Source organism: Martes martes, assembly GCF_963455335.1.
Source record: "Martes martes genome assembly, chromosome: 5".
Classification (NCBI taxonomy): Eukaryota; Metazoa; Chordata; class Mammalia; order Carnivora; family Mustelidae; genus Martes; species Martes martes.
The window spans coordinates 108023956-108049457 of NC_137892.1; the positions used below are offsets into that span (position 1 = coordinate 108023956).

The 25502-nt window shown below is 49.5% G+C and overlaps 1 protein-coding gene across 1 annotated transcript in view; it reads left to right on the forward strand.

Annotated features, from left to right (window-relative positions):
- The window catches only part of SLIT3 (slit guidance ligand 3), a 597630-nt gene that overhangs the window by 453009 nt on the left and 119119 nt on the right, over nucleotides 1-25502 (forward strand). The window contains exons 7-8 of the mRNA XM_080803857.1: nucleotides 10539-10610; nucleotides 16766-16929. Of these exons, the coding sequence (XP_080659983.1) occupies nucleotides 10539-10610; nucleotides 16766-16929 (236 nt within the window). The remainder of the gene's footprint in view (nucleotides 1-10538; nucleotides 10611-16765; nucleotides 16930-25502) is intronic.

The window sequence follows — 25502 nt, forward strand, 5'->3', positions numbered from 1 at the left end:
TGGCTCTGTCCTTTCTCTTTCTGAATTTAACCATTTGGATCTTGGACCTGCAAAAGACCCTTTTTTATTAAAACCCAGGAGTATGATTATTAAAACTGTCTCCCACCCATGTGAATTTCTGTCTCTGTGAGAATTAGTTTCCTGATCCCAATTATTCACTTTTTCAGCCTTGCAAATCATTTCCACCAAGTCAACTGGGTAGGAAAATCGCTCCCATGTCTGGACCCGTCCCTTCTCCATACATAAAATAGAGACGGGAGATCTAGTTAGGGAAGCAAGCCCGTTAACCCCACAGAAGCTGAGTGGAACTGTAACTTGGAACGACCTTGGAGGTCAACCAGTCCCACCGCTTCATTTTAAGAGAAAAGAATTCCCCCCAAAGGTTGAGTGACTTACACATTGCCATAGAAAAATTTCACAGAAGAACCAAGCCTTCGACTCTTTATCCAGTGCTCTGTATTGCCGTCTACCTTTCCCCCTGTGTTGGCAGAAGGGAAACGAGGAACAATGAAGCCAGCCTCTATGCCATCTGTCCATCCCATCATCTCTTAATCTCTAGTGTTTTTCCAGAGAGAACAGCGTATGTTCAGTATGGGGACCAAAACCCTCCCTTTCTAGGGCCCTGTAGTCCTGCAGCCACTGCTTGGGAGATGACCACCGCAGTAGCCAACAGGTTGCTGTCTGTTAGGAAGGCAGTCTGGGAAGAGATTGAATTATACATCGTTGATCCTGGCTATACCAGTAGTGATCAGAGGCCGGACGAGGAAGCACCCTGCCTGTCTTTGAACCCAAGTAGCCCGAGTAAACTGTGTCTAGCTTCCTGAGAGAGCCCCTCCCTTGTAAATATCAGAGGGTAAACCCAGATCTTGCCAGCATCTCAGCCCAGGAACAGAGCCTCACGCACCCTATGGCTTAACTCTAAACCGTACATAAGAAATAACTTATAGGTTTGGCCAGAAGACTGATGCACGGTGTGTGGAAAGCTGGCAAGAGCACACCTTCCTGGTGGGACCCAGCCTTACCCTTATAAACAGAAAGTTTCTTAAGACTCTTTGTCTCCAGGTAATGATAGTTGGAGAGGGTGGGGGTGGAAGAAACTTGAATAATTTTTTATCATTTTAAGATAGTTCACTTGAGGGGCACCTGGATGGCTCAGTCTTGTTAAACGTCTGCCTTCAGCTCAGGTCATGATCCCAGGGTTCTGGGATCAAGCCCCACGTTGGGCTCCTTGCTCAGGAGGGACCCTACTTCTCCCTATCCCTCTGCCTGCTGCTCCCCCTGCTTGTGCTCTGTCTCTGTCAAATAAATAAAGAAAAAAAAATTTTTTTTAAGATAGTTCTTTTGAATAGTAGGTTCCTGGTGGCTGCCCTCCTGGAGTTGCAGTATGCAAGGAAGGTATCAACCATATTCACCATGAACATGCTTCGATTTTATGTATAAATATACATATGTGTATACACACACACACCCCTACATTTATATATCTCAATTTTTATATATACATGTCTCAGAGTGTGTGTTATATATGGGATATGTATTAAATATACATATATGATGTATGTGTGATACATATGTGATATATATATGATTCAAGTTGTTAAATTAATTTTTTTGGTTCAGAGACTAAAAACTGTCATCTGCAAGCCAAATCCAAGTTATTTTTCATTGTGACTTTTGTTCCTTTATATGATTTAATCACCAATATTAAAAAAAAAAAAACAGGAGACTTCACATAAAAATTCTACATGTCTGGTTTTCTCTTAAAAAAACAAACAAAAAGGAACAACCAACAGCAGGTGCACCCACATTCCAGCATAGCAACAAGCCTTTGAAACAAGAAGTGAGGATCCCAGGTGGCAGAGCGGGGTTGACTGCAGACCCCACGCAACCCAGTTACTCAGATGTAAAGCCTGGCTCCTGCAGGCAATTGAGTTTGTACTCCTGGATCAGCCTAGGCGGCTGTTCAGAGTGGAAATTTATTTTGATGAAAAGATGCCGAAAGCATGACCCTTCACATTTGGAAACTCATCCATCCATGCAGGAAATATTTATCAAGTTGTTCTATGTGCCAAACACTGGGCAAGGCCCTGCCTGTACCACAGGGCGCAAAACTGGCGTGTCCTCTGTTCTCTTTCTGTGTACACGTTAGTGGGTGTTGAAAAACTTCCCCCTTCTTCCTCTCTTATGGGCCAAAATGCAGCTGAGGGGGGGAATCGCCCATTGCCCGCCCCCAAAACCGGCCCCCCTTGACTGCACACCCACCTGTTCAGTTATGTAAGCTGGAGGTCATTCTTCCATTCTCAGTCCGCTGTGGACATCTTGGCACACTGGCAACTTCCTGATTTTTAAATAATGTAGCAGACAGGATGGATCGTCCGGTTTCCCAGCCTATGGATGACGAAACAGAACCGGGAGAGGCCACTCATTCTTGTTGTTGTTGAAGGTATATTTTACAATTAAATCGGTCGTTGGGAGGCAGTGAAATCATTCTGAATCACCACCAGCCAGTGTCTGTGATGATCTCAAAAAATGAGTAAAGAGAATTAAGAGACCAAAAATACTGGAGCCCCAGGAATACCGAGCTACCGGACATCCCACCGGGCAATGGCAGGATTTGAAGATGCGTCATTCTCTTTTGATCTTCCACTTTTTACATTTATTTTGGAGGCATCTTTTTTTTTCCCTTTTAACACCGAGGCTCTGCTGGGTAGAAGGAGATGAGTTTCTGCCTGTCACAATGTGAATGTATAATGAAAGGAGAACCAAACACGAGCCCTTTTGTTAAGGAATCCGTATCATCAAAGACTCAAATTGGCAGCTGATTGTTTTTATTTATTTCTGTAGGTTTTACATGACACCTGGAGACCGTTTAAAATGTTACTTGGCGGTAAGAGCTCTGTGTTTAAAAATAACATGCACCCGATGCCAAATCACTTTAGAGTCGGGTACAAATATTGAGACAAAAACCCCAGCTGTTATTGCTTTGGCTGCTAATTTGAGGTGTCAAATGAGAGCTCGCCTGCTATACGTCAGTGAATAAGGCCCCTTGTGAGATCATTATGTTTTCTAACAGTTGAGAGTAATGGACTAATCAGTGCAGCATCAGTTGGTTTCATTATATGCCCACACAATGGTTATGAGCTTTAATTTAAACGGTCCGCAGGGAGATCAAGGAAATCAGTAATAGGCGGCACCCAGGATAGTCCCGGAGAGCAGGTAATGTGCGAGAGAGGGCTTCCCACCATCCTCTCTCCCGTCTCCCTCCGTCCCTCTCAGTCCTCCTGCGCTGTCTGCCCGCAGAGACTCACTACTTGGCTCCAAACAGCCCAGAGATGAGCTTTGCTTAAGAAGCAGATCTGTACTCTTGGTTCTGAGGGGAATGCTTAAAAATCCCAACCAACCCATCCAACAGCAAGGGCGGCTTCTGGCAAAACTTAGACACGTTAAGACCGAATCCCCCCTCTCCTGCGTAGCCTCTCCCAGGGCCCTCGCTGTCCGTGCTGAGCTCTGTGCTCTACAGACAAGAGGAGACTCAGGTAGTGCCAGTGCCTCTGAGTAGCGTCGGCAGGGAGGCAAATGCCATGGTCCCCGCCACGTGGAAGCCTGTGAGGGCTGAGTGCAGCACTGGCTTCATGGAAATTGGGCAGCCAGCCTCTGTCAGACCATCCCGTGAGAGGCAGTTTTGCACAACGGTAAAAAATCAGGCCCTGGCATCCCACTGCTCTGTATTTGAACACGGTCTGCACAACTGTAGAGCTGTGATCAGAGCAGATCTTTTGAGGCTCTGAAATGGAATGGATTACCTCAGCATTGCGGGGAGACTTAGATGACATGTGAAAAGTGCTCAACCCGGTGTCCTCACATAGCAACTCCTTAATAATTAGTATCAGTGTTGTTACTGCTCTCACTGACATCTTTACTGGAGGATCTCAGCAGGCTCGCCTCCAAGCAACGGACTTCACTAGTCTCACCGATGAGAAGGCAGAGAGTTCGAGGCAGAACCGATAACGTTCAGTTTAGATATTCTCAAAGGATGCGTGTTTGTACGTTCTTTCTGATTTCTGGAGTTTCCTAGAGCCTCTAGCTGAAGCGGAAAGTGGGCAGCTGGGTGATAGGAGGGGAACACTCAGGGGAGCTTCCTCCAGAAATGACTGAGTCATTGAGCTGGGGAGAGATTCTGGGCTGGGGGGAAGGCTTGGGGATGCCTTCCTTAACCTCAGTGGGCACTGGGTGTGTGTTCTCCCACAGCCAGGCCACAAAGAGACACCACCTACACCCATTATCATGGACTCAGCCAGCCCAAAGCATTCACATTCCCAGGACCTAGGAGCATGCAGAAGCACCTGGTCACCAGCAACAAGCCTTATTCCTGGGGCCACGGTGGATCAGTCAGCAGCCACCAAGCAAGACCAAGACACACCAGCCCTGCTTTGACGTACAGGCCAGAGAAGGGAGCAGGCACCTAAAGCATCCTCAGTCTCATTCCTCTCTCCCTGTCCAAGTGGCCGTGAGCCCTCAGCCCCTCCCTCCAAGGCCCTTATGCTGCCGGAATCCCCTGTGCTTCCCGTTCCCAGGGCCGGCAGTGTAGATCCTTCCTGCAGGGTCCCGCCGCAGTTTTTGCACTCTGCTGCTGTTCAGACAACGCTGCTGCCTCCTTTGGTTTGTTTCTGCCCCTGGGAATTCAATACAGGCCCTGCTGGAGAAGTTCCAGCTTCAGGGATTGGAGGGCTGGCCATGGGACTGGGTATGTGTAAGGACAAGTCAGGGCACCTCCAAGCTCCCTTGAAAAAGACATTGCACTGCCATGGCTGCTGATGACTCACTATGCATGTCCTTCCTGGGGAGTGTTAAAGAAGGAACCACCTTATTTACTGAGACGTAAGGAACAATCAGCCTGCCTCAAGAAGACGGCTGAAATAGGCCTATCTTCCAAGAGGGATTATCCAACCCAGGGAGCCTGGATCCCTACCTGTGCGGAGGGGAAGAGGAGGGGCTCGAGGAGTACCCCGAGGGCTGGCACGCTGGGAGTCTGTGGTGGCACTTACTGTGGGTGCCTGGTTTTGCAATTATGTGATACGTGCTCACAGATAATACTGCTGCATTAGAGTCAATTACATAGTGCTGTGGACACACAACACGCAGATTACAGCCAGAGCCAAGAAAGCACAGAGTGATAAAGCGAGGGCCTAATCGGAGGAGACAGAGGGAAATGTCAGCCTTATTAAGGTTGCCAGGGTGGCGTGGCTGCAGCTGGACTTGGCCCCTCCAGACCGAAGATGGCTATCTTGAGGGCCGTGAGGGAGAGCCACACGTCAGCACAGAGCAGAGAGCAGCAGGGAGCCGGGGGCAGAAGCCAAGTTGGAGCTTTCCAAGGGTGAGTACAGCAGCCTCCATGGAGGGCTGTGTACTAGTTCAGACCTCGGGGCTCTTTCTAAGCAAGAAACCCCCCATGCCCTCTGCAGAAGAGGCTTCCAGTCCCAGAGTCAGCAAGAAGGTAGCCTATATGCTGTCCTCCCACTCAGGTAAAGGCTCTATTCTTAGCTTTTTGTCTGGCTCGGTGGTTTTCAAACTTGAGCTTGCATAGAAGGCTACGGAGGGAGCGTCTCGTGTTAAAACACATGAGGCTGGGGGACATCCCCCCCTCCGCCACACCGAGCATCTGCTTTAGTAGGTCTGGGTGGGGCCTGAAGACGTGATGCTACAGGTCTGGGGACCACACTTAGAGAACCACTACCCAAGTTCATTCCACACCCAGCCCAAGGTGGATTCACCTGCCCTGTCCCTTGAGCAGGGCCTTCTCCTGGACTTGGATTTCACTGCAGCATCGTAGGTTCTGGAAGCACTGGGACCCATCTTCCAGGTGGGCCTGTGCTGTGGGCCAGGAGTGTGGATTCTACAGTCAGACCTCCTGCTTTCGATTCCCAGCCCTACCACTTGCTGCTTGGGCTTTCCTACCAGGGTTTTGAGAGCTTCTGACCTAATCCCCTCTTCTTACAGAGCAGTTATGCTGCCTGCCCACGTCACAGGCAATTACTGACAAAGGCGAGACAGGAACTTCCCAGTTCTAGAGAACCAGGATTGGCAAACACTTTCTATAAAAAGGCAGATGGCACTATTTTCGGCACGGCCAGCCCTGTGGTTTCTGTCGCATCTGCTCAGCTCTTGTAACACAGAAGCAGCCGCCGTAGACAATACATAAACGGATGGGTAAGACCTTACTTACAAAAACGGGCTGTATGGGATGGCATCTGACTTGTGGTCAGTAGTTTGTCATCTCCTGGAATAGACCCGTACGTGCACAACTGCCTCGTGCATTCCTCCCTACTGGGGAGCCCTGGTCTTGCCACAGTACACGGGATTCAGCGGAGGAACATAAGCACATTCTTTCTGGGTATCAAGGTTGGTTCTATTCGTGCTCCCAGGAGCAGTAAGTTCACTAATCCCTTAGTGTCCTGGGGAAAACCAGCTTAATGCCCTCCCTCTAGTGCTCAGAACTGAGAGAGCATGGGGTCCATTGAGGGAAGTAGCCGTGCCCACATGGATCATTTTAATATGGAAAATGATCCTTTTTCATTAAACATTTATGTTCTGATTATGACAAAACAGAAGAGGGATTGCACAGTATATAGGTCACCCTTAGTCTCAATATAAATACAGTATAACAGGTAAGGGTTTTAGGACAAAGAAATGGGAGGTAGGCAGACTGTCTTTAAATCTCATGGGGGGGTGGCCTTATTTCTAGTTAATACTGAGATGCCCATTTAGTAGCTTGTAACGGTGCAAAAGTTGGGGGGAGGGCAGCGTAGTTCTCAAGTCTCAGAGAATTAATTTGACCCTGATCTTGATCTTGACACTGCATTAATTTAGGAGAAACCGCCAACCTGGGTGACTTGGGGTAAAATGTATTTTCTCAAAGTATCTCCAAAGGAGCAGAGCAGTGAGGTTAAAGCTAGATTGTAGAACTGGCAGAACTCCAGAAGATAGAGGTACATAAAACAAGACGATGAGGTCCCCACAGCTTAGTCCGGGCCAGCCCTCCAGAGGCGGGTCATCATTAGACCCAACCTTTTATTTTCCTATTGGTTAATTTTCAAGGAAGTTCATAGAACAAGAGACACTTGGGCACTTCTTTCCAGCTTTGGGTGCCAGGGTGGACACGACAGAAAACATCCACACTGGGGTAACAAACTCGCTTGAAAACAGGAGGCAGTGGGTAAGTTGGGGGAAATTGTGGTATAAAGAAAGAACAGTGATTCCCAGATCCTCCCAGGAGCTCGTGAGCTACCCTGGGGGTCCCTTTCGTAGCCTCAAATCACTCGTCTCTAAGATGGGGATAAGAATTCCAACCTCAGAGTCCTACAAATATCTGATAAGGTGAATGCGAAAGCTTATTGTAAACCATAAAAGAATAGAGAAACACAAGGTCAAACAACAGCTAAGGGTTCCTGAGTGCTGCGCACAAAACGAGCCAGGTGGAGTGTTCACAAGTGTGCTTTGTTTCAGGGCAGGGTGGTTGACTGGATAAGGCCCCTCCCTCCACAAAAGTCCACATCCTCATCCCAGGAACTTAGGACTATTACCTTTTATGGCAAAAGGGACTTGGTAGATGTGACTAAGATAAGGATCCTGAGATGGGCAGGTTATTCTGGATTATCCATTTCGGCCCTAAATGTCTCACGAGACTCCTCATAACAGGAAGCTGGGTCACAGTGGACGGTGGGAGATGTGACAGCAGAAGCAGGAGGTCGGGGAACTGTAGGAATGGACCACAGGCTGAGGACAGGCAGCAGAGGACAATGAAACATTCTCCTGCTGCTGCCACCTTAAGAAATGTGGTCCCCTGAACCCACATTAGACTTCTGACCTCCAGACTGTGTTGCTTGAAGCCATAAAATTTTTAGTAATCTGTTCTCCTATCAGGAGGTGACCAATGGAGTTGGGCTTGCTTCATCCGTGAAATGGAGGCGATCACAAAATTGCCTGTCTCATAGGGTGTTTGCAGCAATTAAGTGAGATGGTACAAGTGGAACCCCCAGCCCAGTGCCTGCATGGCACACAGTAAGCTCTCAGCTAACATTGGGAGTACTAGTATCATTGTATTATATCACCCCTAAAGCTCTGTGAGATTGGTGCTATTATTATTTCCATGTTAAGGGAGGAAACCTAATGAGATTCAGAGAACTTACTGGTGGTTGCGCGGGCTATAAGTGGCAGAGCTAGAGTCTGAACCAGGTCTCCCTTCCAGGCGCTTGCTCCCCAATGCTGCTCCACTGCAGGGGGCAGGGGGGTGGTTATAACACCACCACCACCTTTGAAAGCCAACTTCTGAGTGGTGCAGGCACCAGAGAGAGCACCGTACTCCATGCCTGGGCACAAGCCACCAAGACTAGAGATCAAATAAATCTAGGTCTATCAGGGAAACAATGTAGCTGCCATGGAGATCAGCATCCAAGAGGTCACCAGCCCTCTCTCATCCCCAGGCTGGCCAGCCCCATGCAGCAAATCAGGAAAGTCTGAAGACTGTGTTTAGTCATTTTGGTTCTGGAATAATTGCTATTATCGTAAATGTTTTATAGCCCTCATTACAGCTCACATTTAAACATCAGTGTAGTAATACATTAATAAGTCATTGCTGCCGGATGCACTTACGGTCAAGGCCTGCACTGTGTGTTCAGCTCAGTTAGGGCTGGCTGTGAACTCTCCCTGATATGAGTGGCTGGGTATGCTTGGAAGGAAGCCTCTTCTCTCCAAAGGCTTGGTGCTCTTTGCCTTTGGGAGAGGAAGATGGTCAGACTGTTGCCTGGTAGTGAGTCCATGACCCTAACGAGGTATCCCCAAAGTGCGGAGCCTAGAACTCTGGCACAGAAAGGGAAATGAAGGCATCATTTCAGCTCCAGAGGTATTCCACATCTGATAGAGGACTGGTGGGGGGCAGGGGGGCATTGTCCCCACACCCAGGAAGCTTCCTGCCAAGGAAGTGGAGTGACAGACTCTTCAGCCTTGTCGGATGAGATATTCCAAAGGCTACCTGGGTGTGGGGAGATAGGATGAGTTAACACACACCTCACAGAAAAGATAAGCCACAGGACACGGAACAGCTATGTGGGCTCAACTTCACAGAATGCCAAGTGTCTGCACGGGAACATTGGTAAAGTATGGAGGAGGCAAGAGCAGCCACGCAGATGTGCTCTGCACATTCCTCTTTGCCATACCCTGGGCCTGAATTAGTGCTGGACCGGTGGTAAATACCAGATGAGGGAGGGAGACTACTGGGTTCTGTGTCTTCAGGTAAACAGATTTCCTGCTGGCCTTATTAACCAAACAAATGCTAAGTGGGCCCTGAGGAATTGCAGGGCCAGGGAGGGTCTGAGGCAAGGGGGTGTGGTGGGGTAGACTCCCCCTGTGGTGGGGTGGAGGGGGAGAGAATGTGTAGGCGCCTTGGGTACGGTGGGTATGGGGGCCACTGTGCTGCGTGAAGATGGATTTCCACTTCCGTGGAGGTTGGGGTGGGGGGAACCATGAATGACCAGGACAGGACTAGATTCCCTCCGCAAGTGTACGTAAAATGGTAGGCTTCATTTACTGAATATAGACTGCACGCTGAGCCTTTTACCAGCCTGTGGGGGAGGTACCGTTACCCACCTGCTTCTGCCGATGAAGAGCCTGTGGCTGAGAGATGCTGGTAATTTGCCCAAGATCGCACAACCAGGGCATGTAAGACTCAGTCTGAATCATGTATGGACCAGGTCGTGGGGCTGTGGTCGCGCACGGGATAGGAAACGCTGGAGGGCATTCTAAGAGAAAGGCAATATGTTTATCGAGAGCCGAGGAGGAAAGAAGTCTGCTTAACCGTGGAAGGCTCCAAAGAAAGGCTCCTTCCTGGGCCAGCGGGGGCCCATGGGAGGGGAACGGGGTGAGCTCATGAGAACATACTTCCAGAATAAACTGTCCATGTAGCACCCTGTGTTAGGTGGTATGGGCGGTGGGCAGAGCAGGGAAATTGGAGCAAGACAGTGCTGGATTCCAGTCCCATCTCCCAAGCTCAGCAGCTAGGGCTCCCTGGGAGAATTCTGTCCCCTCCGTAGCTCTACTTCCTCATCTGTAGCACGAGGACAATGTGCACCTCGCAGGGACGTGTGTCGCTAACCAGAATGACACATATCTGTTTTCTTCTCTCAAAAAGTAGGACTTTGATACGTAACTGACACGGGGCTTGTGAGAATTGGAGATGTCAGAGGTCATCTGTGCTCAGCACCTGATAGGATTTCAGGAGGTGACAGTATTGCCCTAGGTGGGTCCTTGAGTACTGAGAGGGCAGCCAACGAGAGGAAAGAGCCTCCCTTTCCTCTGAAAGAAGGAGTCAGGGATTCTCTCATCTTCTGGAGATCCGCCCCCTTGTCTCCAGCTGCCCCATAGCTATTGATTTATGATCCTTTTGGCAGTTGCACCAATTCCTCCCCACACCTTCCAGAAATCTCTGCTGCCCCCCCAATGCTACATCCTTGTTAACCGTTTCCCTTCTTCCTCTGCCTTCGCAGCACCCTCAACAACAACAACATTAGCCGCATCCTCGTCACGAGCTTCAACCACATGCCGAAGATTCGAACTCTGTGAGTAAAGGTCCCTGCTTCTGCCCCACACTCAGCCCCACGTGCCCCACTCTGACCTGCACACGGGTCCTAGAGCAAACCCCGCCTCCTCCCGCCACTGACGAGGAGATCTTGGTGAGCCACCGATGGGGGAGAAGCATCACAGTGCCATCCACAGTTCTGAAACCCCATTCCATGGCAGACAGACAGGTTTCTCTTTACCCTGTTGACGGGGGAATGCGTCTTTGTGTGTCCCATCTTGACGGAAAAATTTATTAGTGTTACATTGTGACAGAGCATGGCTAACTGGGATGTAATGATTCAGTGTCTCCTGAGCTGATGTCACCTGCCATTTTCAGTTCTGTCGTAGCACCGTGGTCATGTTTTCCCCTCTGTGTCCCATGGCGGAGTGGGTGCCTTAATCCCGCCTTCTCCCCATCCTCCTGGCCCACACCCAGCAGAGTCCCCTGCTCCCTTGATGATATATTCTGGTAGGATACAGGAACTTGTTCTTGACCATTACTTTTGGGGTAGGCTCCAGCTTTCCTTTTCCGTGTACTCAGAAGGCAAATCTTCCCACAACACCCCATATGGAGAGCGGTCCCAGTGCCTTTATTACCTGGGGAGTTCCCCTCTCCTCTCAACCAGAATACCTTTTGTAAGTTTCTCTGCAAATGAAATCTGTTGGCCTTTCCGTAGGGGTTCACAGGCATGGTTTCCTTGCATTGGTGCAACTTCACCAGCGTGTGCATTACAGTAGTAGTGGAGAGCCAGCCCCCAAGAGCTTTCAGCTATTTAGCTGCAGCGAGCTGGAATTCCTGCTGTTCCCTTTGTTAGCTCCAGGACCTCTGTTCCCTCTATAAATGGGGGCACTGGAGAGGATCAGATGAGAGGAGGTACGAGGAGTGCCTGGCACGGAGTGGATGATAAATGATATTGACTATGACTGTTACCATCACTCTATCCAGGAATCTGCACTAAAAGTTCCAAGCAACCAGCTCATCAGTGGCCCCTGAGCAACATGGGATCCACAGGGATTTAAAAATCCACAGAGCAGTGGTTCCCAAAATTGGGTCCTTGGACCAGCAGCATCATCATCATGGAATGAGATTAGACCCGAGGAATCGGAATCTGTGGGGGTGGGGCCAGCCATCGGGTTGTAACAAGCCCCCAGGGAGATTCTGAAGCTCATAATGTTTGAGAACCCCTGCATGGGTGAGAAAGTGACCTTATCAGGGCGAGGTGGGGGGTGGGCCGGGAATGAAGCAAAGAGCGGTGGAGCCCTGTGTGAGGGAACAGCACGGAGCTCCCTGGGCAGACCTGAGTGTAAAGGCGAGCTCTGACTGCCCCTGACTCTAGGCAAGTTTCTTCCTCTCTCTGCCCTGCAAGGACAGGGAGTTTGTAAGTGCTTGTCTCACAGTGGTGAGAATGAGGTACGCTCGCAGGTGGAGGACCTGTGTCATGAGGTTCACTCAACAGATACTGGTTACTGCGAAGAAGCATCCAAGCCCATTTTCCCTCATTGCTCCCCATTTCTCCCTCCGACCCCTCTATGATAGCATCAGTCCACCAAGAAAACCTTTCCTTTTCCTTGCCCTTTGAAATGGGATGGTACAGTCGTGGGGTTTTAAGGAGAAACCATGGGGTCTTCAAAGACCACCTCAAAGCCCATGGCAAGCTACAAATGAGCTGCAGAGGACTGTGCCCGGGGCTTCTGGCCTGAAAGCGGAAAGTGAGCCTCCTGGTGTAGGGCCTGCCTCACCCAACATGGGCTGGTGGGATAGAAGAAAATGGACCCTCCCCTGCAGAGACCCGCAGTCCAGCTCCTGTGGCTCCTCCTCTGTGACTTCGGCTTCCCCTCTTGCTGTTCTCCATCTAGGAGCAGCAATAACAGAGGCTGGGGCTGGGTCCTCGGGACAGGGCCCCTGGGGAGCTGGGTCTGGCTCTCAGGTGCCTTGTTTGGCGGCCTCGGGTGGAAAAGGAGGATGGAAGAAGGTCTTCTCCTTGTTTCTGTTGTCATCCTTCCCTGCGGTCCCGAGCACTCATCTGATGAGTTCAGATCAATCAATCAATCTCGTCTGTTCTCTTTGCTCCGTGCCTGCTGCCACTTTCTCTTTAGTTTAATTTCAGAGACGGCTCTGTACAGAACTCCCCAGAGACTTGCACTGACTAATCCCCCTTCACTGTAATTAAAGTGGGGGTGGGGGAGATGGGGGGTGGGGAAGGGGGAAAGAGGAGCGAGGAAGGAAGTCATAAATGGGATTTCTAAAGGAAAGCTTTTATATTTAATTCGGAAAGCCACATTTTATAGAAAATGAACACTGACCCTCTCTAAAAGGATTTGCTGGAAATTTAATTTAGCGCCTGTGGCTAAAAGGCACCTTTTACAAATTGGCATTTGTATGCATTCACCTTATCTTCTGTGGAGGTGGATTTGCCAACATGGGATGTGGGGTTTCCATCAGCAGAAGATCGTAGAAATGCATGCAGGAACCACCTCGGTGCCTTGATGCCTTGGTGTCTAAGTAAGAAATGGCGCTCTGTACAGGGAGGGCTCTGGGCTGGGAGGAGACGGAAGAGTGGAGCCAGTGCCCTCACGACAGTAGTAGCTGCAGACATTCCTTTGATGGCTAATGGTGTGCAGGGCCTTGTGCTGAGTCCTTCTCATGAACCGTTTAATCCTCACAACAGCCCTGGGAAGGGGCACCCTTAATAATCCCCACTTTATAGATCATAGCACTGAGGCCCCCAGTTCAATCACTGCCCAAAGTCAGAATCGGAAAAGCGCGGAGCCAGTGTCAGATCTGGGCGATTTGACATGAGAGCCTGAGCTCGTTCCATTCAGCAGAAACAAAAGCAGAGGAGCCGAGGAAGGCCTGAGAGGCCACTCGAGGCCACCTTCCCCCAGGTCACTGCCATCCCAATTCACCAAAATCATGAAAAGGAAATAAAATAATTTTTCTTCCCACTTGAGGAGTTTAGGAATACTCCTGGCAGTGTCCAGGCTCACGTTTCCTGATCGATGTGATAACTTTCCTTTCAATAGTAGTAGTTGGGGTGATACTCCTCAATTTGCTCTCCCAAACATGATTTGAAAGGCTGGAACGTAGAAGAGTCTGCCCGGCTCAACTCTGCCAGCACTCCCGGCGGTTAGAATTCTAAAGCGGGTGGGAGGATCTGAGCCCGTCCACTGCTCTAGGCTTTTGACAAGAGACTTTAGGTGGATTCCAAGTCCGTTTTGGTCACCTGTTTTCTGTGGTCCCTCTTGGAAGTGGAGGAATCCCTGCAAAGGCAGACAAAGGGTTAGGGACCATCTGGAGGAAGGTAACGAAGAAAGGTAGCTTGGGGCCGCCTTGCAGAGGTTGAGAAAGAACCAACCTGACATCATCTTCCAAAAGGAAAACCTCCAACATTTTCAGTCTCCCAGAAATTAATCCGCTTAATAAGGATCTGACTGACCTAAACCTCACTTTAGCCATTCCGTTGATCTCTTACGCCTGATGGGAGCTGACGGGAAGTCATTGACATTGATCTACCTTGTGGATCCATGTTCAGCCCTTCATAGGAATCCCTGTTTGCTTAGCGTCCGTGCGTCACTGCCAGAGAAGGCAACCACCTTTCCGCACTGAAGCTAGACTCTCTTTAGAAGGCTCTGATCCTCCTGACGCACAGAAGTCTCCCAGCACCTCAGCCTATGCTGGCACTGCGGCCTGCCTTTGCTCTACCTTGTCACTGACACCGTCCCTTGTCACTGTCGCCATTTTCCTCGGCAGTCTTTACACCAGTGGTCTATTTCTGGCCACAGAGCCAACACCCCATCCCCTCTCTCTCTTGCTTCTCTTCCTCTTTCTCTCTCCCTCCTGTCCATCTGTCTGTCTCTCTCTACAGCTCACTGATAGGTCAGGAAGCAGATCATTTTCACACATGCTGAAATTTCCCAAGAAGGCCCAGGGTAGAAAAGGAATTCCCTCATCTCCTTCATGTTCTTCCCCTAGTTTAGGATTGTGCCTCCCCTACGCTTTCCCACTGGTGGCACCTCTTTGTGAAATGCCAGATGAAGAGGAAGCGGCATAGGGGTCTGAGCTTTGAAACTCAAAGGAGGGAATTGCTTGGGGCCCATTCCAGGCACGGGATCTTGGGCCGTGGAGCCTCTGAAAATGTGTTCAGCTTTAAAGTATTGACTCCGAAATCCACAAGAACTTCACAACATCAAAATTAATCATTTGGAAACAAAAATCATAAAAATCCTTTCAACAATTTTTAGCAGAAAAAAAGATTTACATTCTGCATGGGCATGGGTTCATTTAGTTGGTCAGAAATGATGGGATCTGGAACCCCCTAAGGCTGTTGAGGCTTCTGGTGGCCCTGGCCTGCCCTAGGTTTGCACCCACGCCATGGCAGGAAGGCTTTGCCGGCACGCCCCTCCAGTTGGCGGCACGTGGACAATGCTGAGCAAAGCTGACTTTATGCTCAGTGGAGTATAGTCAAGAGCCCTTCAGAGCTCTCCATTTCAGGCATGGAGGTAGCCAAGCCACTGTTTCAGGCCGCCACTCAATAATAACCAACTTGACACAGAGTACTTGAAAGTCTCCAGATACTACTGGCTGATTAGCATGTCCAGGATTGGGCGCTTGAAATTCACAGCAGAAACCCAAGTGTGTGATGAGCTGATGTGACTAAAACTTACCACCACCACTTCTAATGACTTAGGGTTGTGGGGAATATGGAATTGGAAGCCCCCGATAGCAAAACCTTAGGAAAAAACCTGTAGAAACCCCTAGATATCCTTAGTTTGCCCCGCAATTAATGGAAGGTAAATTCAAGTCATTTAACCAGATGAGATTCCTTTCAGAAGTAGAACATGCAGGGGTTCCTGGGTGGCTCTCTAAAGCCTCTGCCTTCAGCTCAGGTCATGATCCCAGCGTCCTGGGATTAAGCCCGCATCTGGCTCTCTGCTCAGCAGGGAGCCTGCTTCCCTTCCTCTCTCTGTGCCTGCCTCTGCCTACTTGTGATCTCTGTCTGTCAAATAAAATAAATAAAATCTTAAAAAAAAAAAAAGAAGTAGAACATGCAGATCCCTCTAGCAACTCTTAATCACTCAGAGGCAAGAAATTGATCTAGAATCACATCTACTGGAGGGGGAAAGCCGCAGAGTCCTGGAACTGGCTAGGAGGGTTTTTCCAGGGGCACCTGAACCAGAATAGCAAATACACCTGGTGGAATTGAACTTGAGAAGAAGAAGAGGGCACTGTGGAGACATTGCAGTGGGCTCCAGGAGTCTGCAATGGGCAGCTCCTTATCTAAATGGAGGTGGGTAGGGTCACCTGGGTGGCTCAGTCAGTTAAGCGTCTGCCTTCAGCTCAGGTCATGATCCCAGGCTCCTGGGATGGAGCCCCCTCAGGATCCCTGCTTAGCAGGGAACCTGCTTCTCTCTCTTCCCCTACCTGCTGCTGTGCCTGCTTCCTCTCTCTCTCTCTCTCTCTGTCCCTCTCTCCCTCTCTCTTTGTCAAGTATATACTTTGTCAAGTATATAAATAAAATCTTTTAATGGGGGTGGATGGAGAAAAGATGCCTCCAACAGAAAGGACCCTTCCCAGCATGCCCTGCTCCCTGGGCCAGTGCACACAAGCCTCCCAGTATTCCCGGGGTGGGGGTGGGGGTTCATTCACTGTAGGGAGGAAATGCAGGAGAACGAGTGAAGGCAATGGCAGGTCTTGGCCACAGTGCCACTATAGACTGAGGCATTGAGACTGCGGAGCCATTTCAAGCCATCAGGAGCCCAGGCTAACTATAGTCCTGAAATCTGCAACCAAGTGACCTCTTTGGAAGTTTGACTAGCATCCGAACCATTGCTTTAATAATGTCACTTTTCCTCCTTCTACATGCTGAGGCTTTCTTGAGTGGGGGAAAAAAAAAGGTGGAATTACTATTAAGAAATGGGGACTTGCTCAGAACCCCAGAGGCATCTGTCGGATGCGGCCTGCATGTGAAGATAACAGTCATTTGTGGTTTGGCAATAAAGGGCTGAGGCTCCCGTGGTAACTCACGAGTGCAGAGGGAAATGCTTTCCGGGGCTCCTGAGGATTATCACGCTGGGCAAAGGGGCACGGAGGTTTGGCCTGCTATGTTCACTTCAGGCCATGACAGCGTCTTACCTCTGTCCCTCCCTCTCCCAGGCGCCTCCACTCCAACCACCTATACTGTGACTGCCACCTGGCCTGGCTCTCGGATTGGCTGCGACAGCGGCGGACAGTTGGCCAGTTCACACTCTGCATGGCTCCTGTGCACCTGCGGGGCTTCAACGTGGCAGATGTGCAGAAGAAGGAGTACGTGTGTCCAGGTGAGCTTGCCCCGCCCCTCTCTCCTCTGTGCTGTGACCCATGCACCACCGAGCCCACCCTGACATCATTGCGGGCATGAGCCCACACCCAGCCCAGACGTGGGCGTGGAATCTCCTAGGTTCCCCAGCACTGCACAGTCCCTTGGACTCTGGGGCGCCCTGACTAGAGTCCTGAGAAAGAAGCTCTTGTCATCTAGTAAAGGAAACTGCTCAACGAAGTCATGAATCACTTTCTGTTGAGCTTCCTAGTCCATTGATGCTAAGAAACTTAACATGTGTTAAGTGCATTGTTTAGCATTTCCTAAACACTTGCCCATTATCTAATTGCTCACAGATATTGAGAGACAAGTTAGTGGAGGTGGTGGGGGTCAGCCTGCTTGGCTGGAAACCCTAGCTCTGCCCCTTAGTAGTGTGTGACTTTGGCAAATTACCTCATGTCTGCAAAATGGAAAAATCATAGTATGTAACTCTAGGGATGGGTGGGAGGATTAAATGAAAATAATGCATAGAAAGCCCTTAGCATAATACTCAGCACTTTGGTAAGAGCTAGTAAGTGGAGCTTAATTTTTATAGTTTAGTGGACCCACAAAATGCACTGAGCCAACAGCAGAGTTTGATCTGTGGGTAACTGAAGTGTAATAGAAGCACAGATTGTCTAGTACAGGAAACAGAACTATGCACAGGACGGAAGGCAGTGCAGACCTCTGGGGATGGGAAGAGGCTGAGCGACCGGAGATCTTCCCAGAGGATGTAGTGGCTTTTAAACGGAGTCCTCAATTCCAAGTTTGCTTATTTGTTTTTACTTCTCATTGACACCTTCCATTCCCACCAGCTCTCTTCTTCTGGTGGCAAAGAAGGAGAGCCAATCCCTGAATTTCCTCAAAAACAGAAAGTATTCAGTTGAGTTTCTCACAGAGGCATCCCTGATTTCCAGGAACCCAATCCCGAAACGGGAGCCCAGTGGCCTCTGAAAGCTGATCTTAGGGGGTCGGCCTAAAGGAAGGAGGAAGGAGAGGGACCTCAGCACTGGGGTGGGAGGGAAGGAAGTGCACCCCTGACATTTCTTGACCATTGCTGTTTTCAGAACCGAAGGAAGCCTGAGCCCCACGTGTGCTGTAGGGCCCCAACCCAGCCAGCAGTGCAAACCGGCTCCCTTCTGCTCTTAGGCGGCATTGGCAACGGAAGATTTTTTTTTTTAATTCAACTTCATCTCGCGCTCCCTCCTGCTCTCTCTTGTCATGTTACTACTTCATCAAGTTATTTATTATCCAAAAACATTTTAACATGTCTCAGAGCAGCACCTTAATAATTTCCTATAGACGCCCACTTAGAAATCACTTCCCGTCAAACACATATAATAAAACCATTTATCACACAGGCACCCAACTCACATACACTGACTATAATTACAGTAATTATTAGGCAAAGAGTACAATATCGGCATAAGTGCCAGTGAAAGAAATAATTATAGAGTGCAGGAGTCATCCAAGAGCTAGTGAGAAAAACTAATTAGAGAAAATGTGAAAACACATCATTACCGGTGGGTGCCAGGCTGACGCTCCGCGCGAACACACGTACCACTTCGTCGGGAAAGCACCTTCCCGACCAGGGAGGGCAGCTTGCTTCCCTGTCACTGTCCCCATCAGGATCCAAACCCTGGATCCTGGTCAGGGAGAGAGGCTGACCCTCCCAGGTCCTGGACGTGCTCGTGCTCTAAACCTCCCTGCTTCGAAAAGGCTAGATCTAGCAGGCGGGTTAACGGTTCAGTATGAGCGACCCTGTCGCCTCCCCTGTTTATATCCATTAAGCCCAGGGCTTGTGGTGATCCCTCACACTTGGTAAGACGAAGCTGGGTGCTTTCTGGGGATCTAAGCATCGGGCACAGGCTCCAGACATGAATGCGCCGTTCGCCTGCACCCCTCACCCGTAGGAGAAATGTACTGTGGGAAATTTAATGTGGGAAGCCCTCTGCGGAAGGGATTCTAGGAGGCTCTCCAGGCTCTCCTGGGTTAAAAACAGAGCTGTGCAGGGCGTTGCCTTCTGCAAAGGTTCAAGTCAGATGTCGTGGTTGGCTGAATTGACTGTCCGCGACGAAGGAAGCACCGCCATCTTGGTGGGGTGCAGGAGGAGCACCGCCTCCGGAAAGTTCGGCCTCTTTAATAACTGTTAAAGTTTGTGAGGCTGTGTTCGGGGGGTGGCAGAGGAAGCCTCGCGGAGCAAGACTCCGTGTGTGCACACTCAGGGGGCCAACACGGAGGGCTGCTTTCTCGCACCGGCCGTCCCCCACCCCAACACCCACCGGGTAGAGGGCAGGCTCCACCCGTGGCAGAGCCCACAGGGCATCCGCATGTGGCCGTGTGGTGGGAATCTGACCCCGTCAGTTGTAGACTGCGAAACTGTCAGTGTTCCTTGTTCAGCCTCTTCCCCCGGTGACTCCCCGGAGGAGGACTTCCGTGGAGAGAGGCAGGACCGAGAGCATCTCGGAGAAGCTAGAGGTCATCTGCTCGGGAGAGAAAAAGGCCCGGGGCGCCAGTTCAGCCGTCCCCGCGTGTAGCCGCATCACCAGTGGCCCCTGTCAGGGAAGCGTCCGAAAACCTCCCGGGCCCTTAAACCATATCAAAAAATTCACTCAACGCATGACTCCAGAGACAAGAAAGAGCTTTATCTCACTCAGCCTGGGCGGGCCCTGCCTGTTCTAGTCCCCGCTATCTCCCTGTGAATGAAATCCAGCCGACTGGAGCCAGGCCTCTTCTCCCCAGGATTCCTGGCAGCGGGCGCCTTATCACTCCGGCTAACCCAGAGATTGGCTAGCGGGGCACTTTGGCCAAATTCATCTCCGCTGTCAACCTACCCTTCCGATTGAAGGTATTTATTTCTTCCTTTAAGGAGACATCTAGGAATTTTTCAAAGGGTGGGAGACTATATTTTATTTTTTATTAACGTTTTCTCAGGTATACAGTTGGACTGCTCGGTTTCCTTCAGCTGCTGCTGCAAGGATTCCTCTGTGACTTTTTCTTGTTAAGAGGAGGGTCAGGGCTCTAGGACTAGAAGAGGCTGTGGTCCCTGCTGCTTGTGGCCTGAACGGGACTGGGACTTTATTGAGTTTATAAGAACAGGCCAGAGAAAAGGTTCTATTTTGGCCATTACTGGACTCATGTGCGTTCCAAGTTCTGGGTTTTAGCCCATCCTTACCTAAAGGGTTTATGCTGGGGTTTAAGCTCTAGGATTTATCTTCCATGCATCAATTTTCTGGTCCCTTAATCTGAAAAAGTTTCTACTGGTCACAATTTGTAATTCAAGGGTATTAGTTAAATATTTGACCCCTTGAGTCAATTATCTCTTTCCTTTAGACATCTTTGTATTCATTGGTTTGTCCACCTGTTTCACACTTAACCTCCGCATAGTCTTTGAGGGTGAGATACTCTTTCCTGAAGGTCAGTCTTGTCTTCTAGTACGAAAGGCTCACATCAGACATTTTTCAGGTGCCCCAATGCCTAGAACAATACTTGCTCTTAAAAGCCTCTCAAGAAATCCTTCCTCATTTATTATTAAAAATGAAATAGGCATATCTCCCTGGAAACAAGACACTTTCCCCTTCTTTTTTTTTTTTTAATTTGGGACTAGTTACTAAGTATAAAGATAATTAAAGTAAGCCATGACTAGCCGCCCATCTCCTTAGGAGGTTTTAATTAAAACACCATAATTGGACATTGCAAGAATGAGATTATTAGGTTTATTTAGCCATTCCTAAAATTATCATGCCTCTGGTATTTAAATCACATTCATTTATATTCTCATCATAATTGCTCAAGCCCCATTGTCATTGCAGTCTGTTGTTGGCTTTTGAAAGGCCAGAGGCCAACAGGGATGCTTAATTTGAATGTGGGAATTAATTTATTTCCACATGCTCACGAGGCCATTGGATTTTTCAGTTCTGTGCACTCTGCTGGGTGGGAGTCCCTTTAAAGACAGAGAGGAATAAACACCGCTCTAACAGGAGTGTCCCGCCACCTCCAGCACAGCTTACACAGTCTGTGTCTTGGCCCCTGAGCTTCCTCTTCTACCTCCTGAGATTGCCAGGCTCTCACAGTTTTCAGTATCATGGCAATAAAGAGAGGCATTGGGTGTCTTTTTGGTAGAGGGGGTAGCACAAAGAGCGCTGGACCAAATTTTAGAACTTCGTCATTCACCGGCTCCCTGATCTTGAACAGTTTGCCTGACCTCCTTATTCTCCCCTTTTCTCATTGGTATAATGGAAGTAATAAGAATAATATTGGAACCTGTATCACAGATTTTGTGAGAACCCAGTGAGATCATGCCCGCAAAGCACTGGATGAAATATGGGGCACATAGGAAACCGTCCCTAAGCCCTAGCTGCTATTATGAGAATGACATCATTCTTAGTTTGGCCACCATTGCGTCCCTGGGCAAGCACTCTCTTCCAAGGGATGGCTTCCTCACCATCTCCGTGGCCCTTTCTAGGTCTGAAGTTTGGTGACCTTTGCCCCACTCATTTGGGCACGAGTTAGGACTTTCCCCTTTTGGCACGATGCCGAGTAGAAGAACAAAGTTGAGGATGCAGCCGGCAGGAGCCAGTCTCCCCAGTCATCACTCCTCCTCCTTCTCTATCAGACCGGAGGGGGTGTGGTGCAGTCAGCAGAGACAGGATGACATGATCTCTGTCCATGCCAGCCGTCACAGGCACTGCCCTGTGACAGGGCTAGCCGGGGACACATTCCTGCCCTCATGCTCATTGTGGGCCCCCTCCCCGCACCAGAAAGCAGCAGCCTGGTGATGGCGATCAGGGAAGAGCAGGGAAGGACCAGCACCCGGTTGCCCCACATTCGGCCCTGCCCTCCCTCAAGGCATCAGAGCACAGTCTGAGGAGTCAGGAGACACCAGAATGTGGGACGTCTCTGTTTGCTCCTTGAGTGGCACCAAGGTGGCTCTGGTTCCACATTGAAATTCCCGGTAGTGATTCAGAAAGGGGAGATGAGCCCTGGGGGCAGACAGGTACTTGGCCCGTCTCCCCGTCTCCCTGTTCTGGATGAGAACTTCCACCTCAAGGCAGCAACATTTTCATCCCACTGAAAGAGTGCTTAGGGCAGATAGTTTGGGCACCCATTCAAAAACAGAACAAGTTCATGTGCTCTCCCAAGTTCATCACGAAACATCTCCGAACGTGGATTACAGGGGTTCTGTGTGCTAGTGAATCACTACTCTCTGATTTAGGCTGCTTTCTTTGCCAGGAAGAGGGGGAGGTGGTAGCAGCAGGCAGGCTTGCTCGGGACAGTGAACGTTCGTGGGCGGCGTAGGCACATGTTCCTACAATAGGAACACGCCCGTGTGTGTAGGCAGACTCCGGCCCAGATCAGCCCCTCCCTTCAAAGACAGGTGGAGAGACTCTTTCCACCCTGATCAAAACATTCTGTTCTCATTCCTCTCTGGCTTGTACAGTACTCCTAGAATTTCTCGGAAGAAAGGTGGGTGTTTCATCACTTTGTCCCCCTGGGAATCCACTGTCACCTGCACCAACCCCATCGCATGTGGACAGGAGAGGCTGGGAGGGAGGGATTTGCTGACAGAACTAAGGGAAACCTAGGACACTCTTACCTGTGTGGGTAAGCAAGGCTCAGAGGGAGCCCCAGGGGACTGGGCAATTGGCCTTTGCTGGCACTGCGCTGTGGTAGAAAGACCTGAACTTCAGGCTTGAAAGTCCCATCCACCTAATGGCCACTCCATCCCTCCACACTATGGCGGAGCCTATCAGCCAGAGCCCAGAGCCCTCAGAACTCAGGCGACCTCACCTCAGGACCCTTCTAGAAGGATTGCTTGCCTCCCCCGCCCCCCCCCAACATATCTTGGTGACATTCAGCCCCCACTCTACCAGGCTTCTAGACCAATTTTATCCGTGTGTTCATCCTTTCACTCACCCAAGGTATGTTTACTGAGTTCCTATTTTGTGTTTCAGTCCTATTTTGGGCACTGGGGATGGAACAGGGCGGAAGACAGAACAGGTCACTGCCCTTATAGAATTTACATGCTAGTTGCCGTCTATCCAAGACCAAAAGCCAAGGGGAGGGACTTCTGCCATCACAGCACTCCCAGGCTCAAAGGGAAGTGGGCTCAGTCCATCGGACATTGATCAGAGGGGAAGGTTTCCAGGGGAGATGAACCCATGTTTCCACCCCATCTTAAACCTGACATGTTTGTTTCAACAAGAGGATAACACCCTTACCACACGTGAATGCCTGGCTGGGAGCTGCCAGCCCAGGATGCCAACAGAGGCTATAATTACCTTTGTTTCTCTCTTCGTAATTAAAGGTGTTGTTAGTGACCTCGTTACGGAATCTTTTTCAAAGGCTTTCTTTCTTTTTTTTTTTTTTTTTTTTTACCTTGACAACATCCCTTGAAATGTAGCACATGCTGCCTGCAGAATGAAAGCCACCCTCCAAAAGACCCAGCTCATCCCCAGAGGGATTCCAGACTACAACCTGGGTCTGGTTTAAACAGATTTAATTTCAGCATAGATGTCAAAAGGGGCACTTTGGGGGGGAAAAAAAAAAAAACTCCATTTCAGAACTTCCTGTTGCCCACATGAGTCCTTGACTGTACCGTCTTTCTCCCCCATTTCCCTTTCTGACACACCCCAACCGAGTGATATTTTTACGGATCAAAAGAAGGACAACCATCTGATACCCTCTGCCTCAGTGGATGGAAGTTCAAGGGCACGGACTTCAGCCTTCCATGTAGCCCCTGACTTGCCCAAGCAGGAAGGTGCCCAGGGTGTGAAGACTCTCCCTGACTTTGTTAGGTGCCCTTTGCCCCAGGATGTGGAGGGCCAGGCCTGGCATTTTTCTTTGGGGAGCATGATCTGCAGTTCAAAAGCCCTGACACCTGAAGCCATGCCTCTCCCAGCCTCTCTTGCATGTGGTGAGAGGGAGGAGACACTTCCCACAGTAGATCCCCTGACCACCTGCAAAGCGGTGGAGCCGGGAACACAGAGGTCCTGTTGGGTGTCTTACTCCTGCTTCCCTTCCTCTGAAGACCAGGAGTCATGAATCTTTCCATCCAGAAAGGACTTCAGAAGTCATGCAGTCCAAACTCCTTATTCACTGAGATCGAAGCAAAAAAACTCAGAGGAGCATTATGACTTGCAGACCATTAGTGGCAGAGCCAGACTCATTAATAGTAATGATAACAACAACTAACAGTACTAAACTCTGACTCCGTGCCGTGCATTCTTCTAAATCTTTTACATGCATTAATTTCCTTTATCTTCATAACAAAACCATGCTATGAAATAAGTATTGTCATCTTCCCCCATTTCACAGATGGGGAAAACTGAGGCACAGGATATAAGGATGAAATTACAGAACCAGGATTCAAATTGAGGCAGTGGGACTCCAGGGCCACAGCACCCTCGTTCCTGATCTGAGGCTCTCACAGACGGATTCTCTGGGATTGCCATTTTCTCAGAAATGGGAAACTTCTCCAGTTTGGAACTAAGTTGGTATCCCTTCTCTCAGAGAATGTTCCAGTTGGGGACTTCGGTGTTAAGTCATCATCTCTCCAGCATTTTCTGGTCTCCATGAAATCCACTAGTGCAACACTGGAGAGTTTGAAGTCCTTGTGCCCTTGACAAGAATATTTTCTCAAATGTCCCTGCTAGGAGGACATTTTTAAATATTTGATGTGTGTGTGTGTGTGTGTGTGTGAGAGAGAGAGAGAGAGAGATAGATGAGACCAAGGAAAATAAGAATCTTTGGTTATTGAGTTAACCCTGTCCAGCAAGGTAAGTGTTCCACATCAAGCCTTTGGCATTCCTTTGAGCCCTTGCAGAAGGGCCTGCCCCAGGCACAGGGACGGTCGAGTGTGGAGAGGGAACCTTCCACTTTGAGTCTCAGTGTCTGAAAAGGCATTTGCTACAGGTCCCCCTTGGTCCTCTGACACAACCACTGTAACCAGATCCTCTCTGGCTTCCCAGACTTGGCTTCTCCAGTGAACAGAGGCCACACCAAAATTAGTTTTCCCCTGCCGACATTTTTGTGTTTCATGTTTCATCTCTTTCCAAGGGCTCCCAGCCAGAAGTCCCATGTCCGAGCAGCGAGGAGATCTGCAGGGTTGGTCTGAGTTGATCTCATCCCGTAGCCCTCTGCTCTGGGGCTGGGGGTCTGGAAAGACATTGACAGCATCCCTGCTGACTAGATCTAGCCGGTGTGGGATATAAAGTCCTGAGGAGGTTTTGGGGTTGAGTTTACTTTTGGGGCCACAATGTCATCATTTGGAAAACTAACCACAGGTTCGAGATTCTTGCCTTACTTTGAAGAAATAGGGATAGCATGAAAGTTTTTGTCTTGAGGACATCTGAATTCATTGCTTGTGACTGTTTGAACCCTGAGTTAGTTTGCTAATATATGTACTTCTTTGCGTTTGATATTCTAAGTAAGCGCCTTAGATGCCACGTACTCAAGTTTTTACTACTTTGCTTTAAACTCACACCGGTTCTCCCCTCAAAACAAAAAACTAACTCCAAAATATGTAGTAACTTCTTTACCATTTTTTCCAATGAG